Below are 3,371 nucleotides of genomic sequence, written 5' to 3' on the forward strand. Positions count from 1 at the left end.
AAGGACAGCTGTCAGTCATCCAGTGTTCAACTGTCAGGACTATAAACTCTCCCAGAGCGCTGGAGCATGGAGCTGCTGATGCAAAGTGRCTCTATGGAAATGCTCTGAATGAGTCCAACTTTAACCTGGGATTAGTTTTATAATGAGTCATTAGTTCATACATAATGATAAACTCAATAGAGTTTATTGTAATGTATAAACTCTTGATATTTAGCTCCATCTCTCTATCCAGCACCCACATGTTTGCTGTGTTCCTTGGTCTTCAGTCATCAAATTACACAACAGGATTTTTTAATATAGAGGGAATCAATTGCCCTGGATTTTATACTTGTGCTTCAAAGTAAAAGAGGGATATTGACACAGCTAAAGTTCTGAAGCACAGGTTTAATAGTTTCAGGCATGAGGTTTCAAAATCTCCAAAATTGTGTTTCCAATTTCAAGTTCTTAATCTTGAAACCACCACCTTTAAAATGTCTATCGACTAAAGATTTGTTACATATCTGGTTTGTATGTGCAGGAGGGTGGATGTTGTGTGGGGTTTTCTTTCCTCACCTTTTCCTCCTTCAAGGTACTATTGGCAGGTGCAGCATTCAGCTGTTCCTCATCAAGAAGGAATCAGCAGCAGCTTAAAAAATGAGTATTTCTCTCAGACAGATGCCAGATGTTTAAATTCCTTAGTGTGATAATCACTTATCCAGTTGTAAGTTTAAAGAGTTTCCTTTATCTGCCTTCCTTGTTCTCCTCTGCAGACATCTCTATACCTGCGGATACTTGTTTATGTTTTCTATACACCTGTCCTCGTCTGACTTCTTCAGACCTCTCCAGCTTACCATTGTCTGTCTCCACTGCTCTTCCAGTAACAAATTGGCCTGGAAAGAATGTTTGCATGGATCCACAATACTTTATTGATTCAAAAGGGGAAATTGACACTTGCTCTCATCCAGAAAAATAAGAAAATGGGCAAGAGCAACCACAACAGGCTTCATGGACGTCGGCACAACTCAACTTTTACAACATATGCTAAGACAATAAACACAAACAGAATATCTCCACAATCAGTAACAGGCAAAAAGGTCAATAGTACTCAATTCTACTTTACATAAAACAAAACTGAAGACTCTTTCTTATTAAACGTATGAAGAGTTTTTGCTCTTTTGATAAGGTAATCTGTGCTCCTTTAAAGCAGAGTTTTCGTCAATTAAATATCCTAAATGTTTCAGCTAGACATCATCTTCATAGGTCATCCCCCTTAGGAAGTTTATGTCTCAGTGACAGACGAGCTTTTCGTGAAATGGAAAATGTTTGATTGTCTTGGCATTTAAAAACAGTATCTTGAATTATACCAAGTAAACATAATGAAAACAGAACTTGAATTATCTCTCTGGATTGGTCCCTTTGTGGAGTTGCAAATACTACTTTTGGCTTTAGGACACAGTCATTGTTTTCCCACAATTGTGTTTCCCTGGAAATTATTTTTTTTTCATGATGAAAGAATTAGATCCTGGAAATGTTCAGGTAAAGCTTTGGCTTTGTGCTCAGGCTTGTTTTATGCAACAGCATTTTCTGCAGAGTGGTTTGTGTTCAGAAAGCCGTGTCTCTCTACAGTCAGAGGTTTTTGTACGACGGCTCAATGAGTTTGTATCACTGTGGTACACGTTCGGTGGAGGAACCAGACTGGAGGTTGGAAGTAAGTTAAAGTTTTTACTTATCTTTATTTATTTGGTTCATTTTCCTTAATTTTCTCTCGTGATGGATAGGCAGTAAAAGAAATGGTAATGTAATTTTTATTTACCAAAACACAGGAGATGCAAAAGTGATTTTAGATTTTTAAATCTAAAACATTGTGTTATATATTGCGATCAGTCAACGGATAATTACTGTGTTTTTCTTTAAACAGTTTCATCTAGGTTCGTAGGTTAAGTTTAGTATTAAAAAGTCAGAGAGCCGTGTCTCTACAATCAGAGGTTTTTGTACGACGACTCAGTGAGTTTCTATCACTNAGAGGTTTTTGTACGACGGCTCAATGAGTTTGTATCACTGTGGTACACGTTCGGTGGAGGAACCAGACTGGAGGTTGGAAGTAAGTTAAAGTTTTTACTTATCTTTATTTATTTGGTTCATTTTCCTTAATTTTCTCTCGTGATGGATAGGCAGTAAAAGAAATGGTAATGTAATTTTTATTTACCAAAAACACAGGAAATGCAAAAGTGATTTTAGATTTTTAAATCTAAAACATTGTGTTATATATTGCAATCAGTCAACGGATAATTACTGTGTTTTTCTTTAAACAGTTTCATCTAGGTTCGTAGGTTAAGTTTAGTATTAAAAAGTCAGAGAGCCGTGTCTCTACAATCAGAGGTTTTTGTAYGACGACTCAGTGAGTTTCTATCACTTTGGTACATGTTCGGTGGAGGAACCAGACTGGAGATTGGAAGTAAGTCTGTTCCAATTCAAGACTAAACAGAAAATTACAGAATCTTTTAAAATGGATCTATGTTGCTGTTTGTAGTTTAATAGAAAACAGATATTTTTGTATATTGACTTTACAATGTAGTTTAAGTTGAGTCAAAGTCCATGTTTGAAAAGATTAGTTTATTTAAAATTAAATGTAATATATTTTTTTTGTTCATAGTTGATAAAATATTACTTTATGTGTGACTAAATCAGTGGTACAACACCTGATCTGCTATTCTGTATTAATCTACATAAAGGGAAGAGACAGAAAAAGACAAGACAAGAAATGYCCAATCATTTTATTTTAATTTGTTTCAATTAACGAGGAAGAAAAAACTAATAGAGATAAAAATTCTCATTTACAAGCATTTCTTGAGCTATATAGCAACAACAGAACATAAAAAGAACAGTTTTAACCTTACTACTTTATGTTATCAGAAATTTAACAAATACGTTTCATTGTGAATTTTAAATGAGAAACAATTAAAAAGTTTATTAAATTATTAGCGCTTGTGACATAAAAAATATTATTTTTTACTTTAAAGTCTAGATGAAATATTTAGGGTCAGACTGCATGATGATGGAGCTGAGGAAAAAAAAGAGGAAGTGAAACATTAAGTGACTGTTGGAGCAAAACGACATCTGGTGGGAACATCCTAGCATAGAAGATCTCTGCTGTCACATTCAATTTGCTTGGAGTCAAAGCATTAGATGCTTCCTAAATGACTGACAGCTTTGTGATCCATGTCCTCTAACCTTGGTGTTGTTTCCTAGGTGGTACCCGTCCCACCCTGACAGTGCTGCCCCCCTCCAGTGAGGACCTGAAGCAGGGGCAGGTGACCCTGATGTGTCTGGCCAACAAGGGCTTCCCCTCAGACTGGACTCTGTCCTGGAAGCTGGACGGCAGCAGAACCAGC

The 3,371-nt window shown here is 36.1% G+C and overlaps 1 gene segment (V, D, J or C); it reads left to right on the top strand.

Annotated features, from left to right (window-relative positions):
- The first annotated feature begins 1,485 nt into the window (after positions 1-1,485).
- Positions 1,486-3,371, top strand: part of LOC103472872 (Ig kappa-b4 chain C region-like) — an 11,535-nt gene continuing 9,649 nt past the window's right edge. The window contains 4 exon segments of the C gene segment in view: positions 1,486-1,515; positions 1,606-1,687; positions 2,003-2,080; positions 3,229-3,360. Of these exon segments, the coding sequence occupies positions 1,486-1,515; positions 1,606-1,687; positions 2,003-2,080; positions 3,229-3,360 (322 nt within the window).

Source organism: Poecilia reticulata, linkage group LG11 (genome assembly GCF_000633615.1).
Source record: "Poecilia reticulata strain Guanapo linkage group LG11, Guppy_female_1.0+MT, whole genome shotgun sequence".
In the NCBI taxonomy this organism is placed as follows: Eukaryota; Metazoa; Chordata; class Actinopteri; order Cyprinodontiformes; family Poeciliidae; genus Poecilia; species Poecilia reticulata.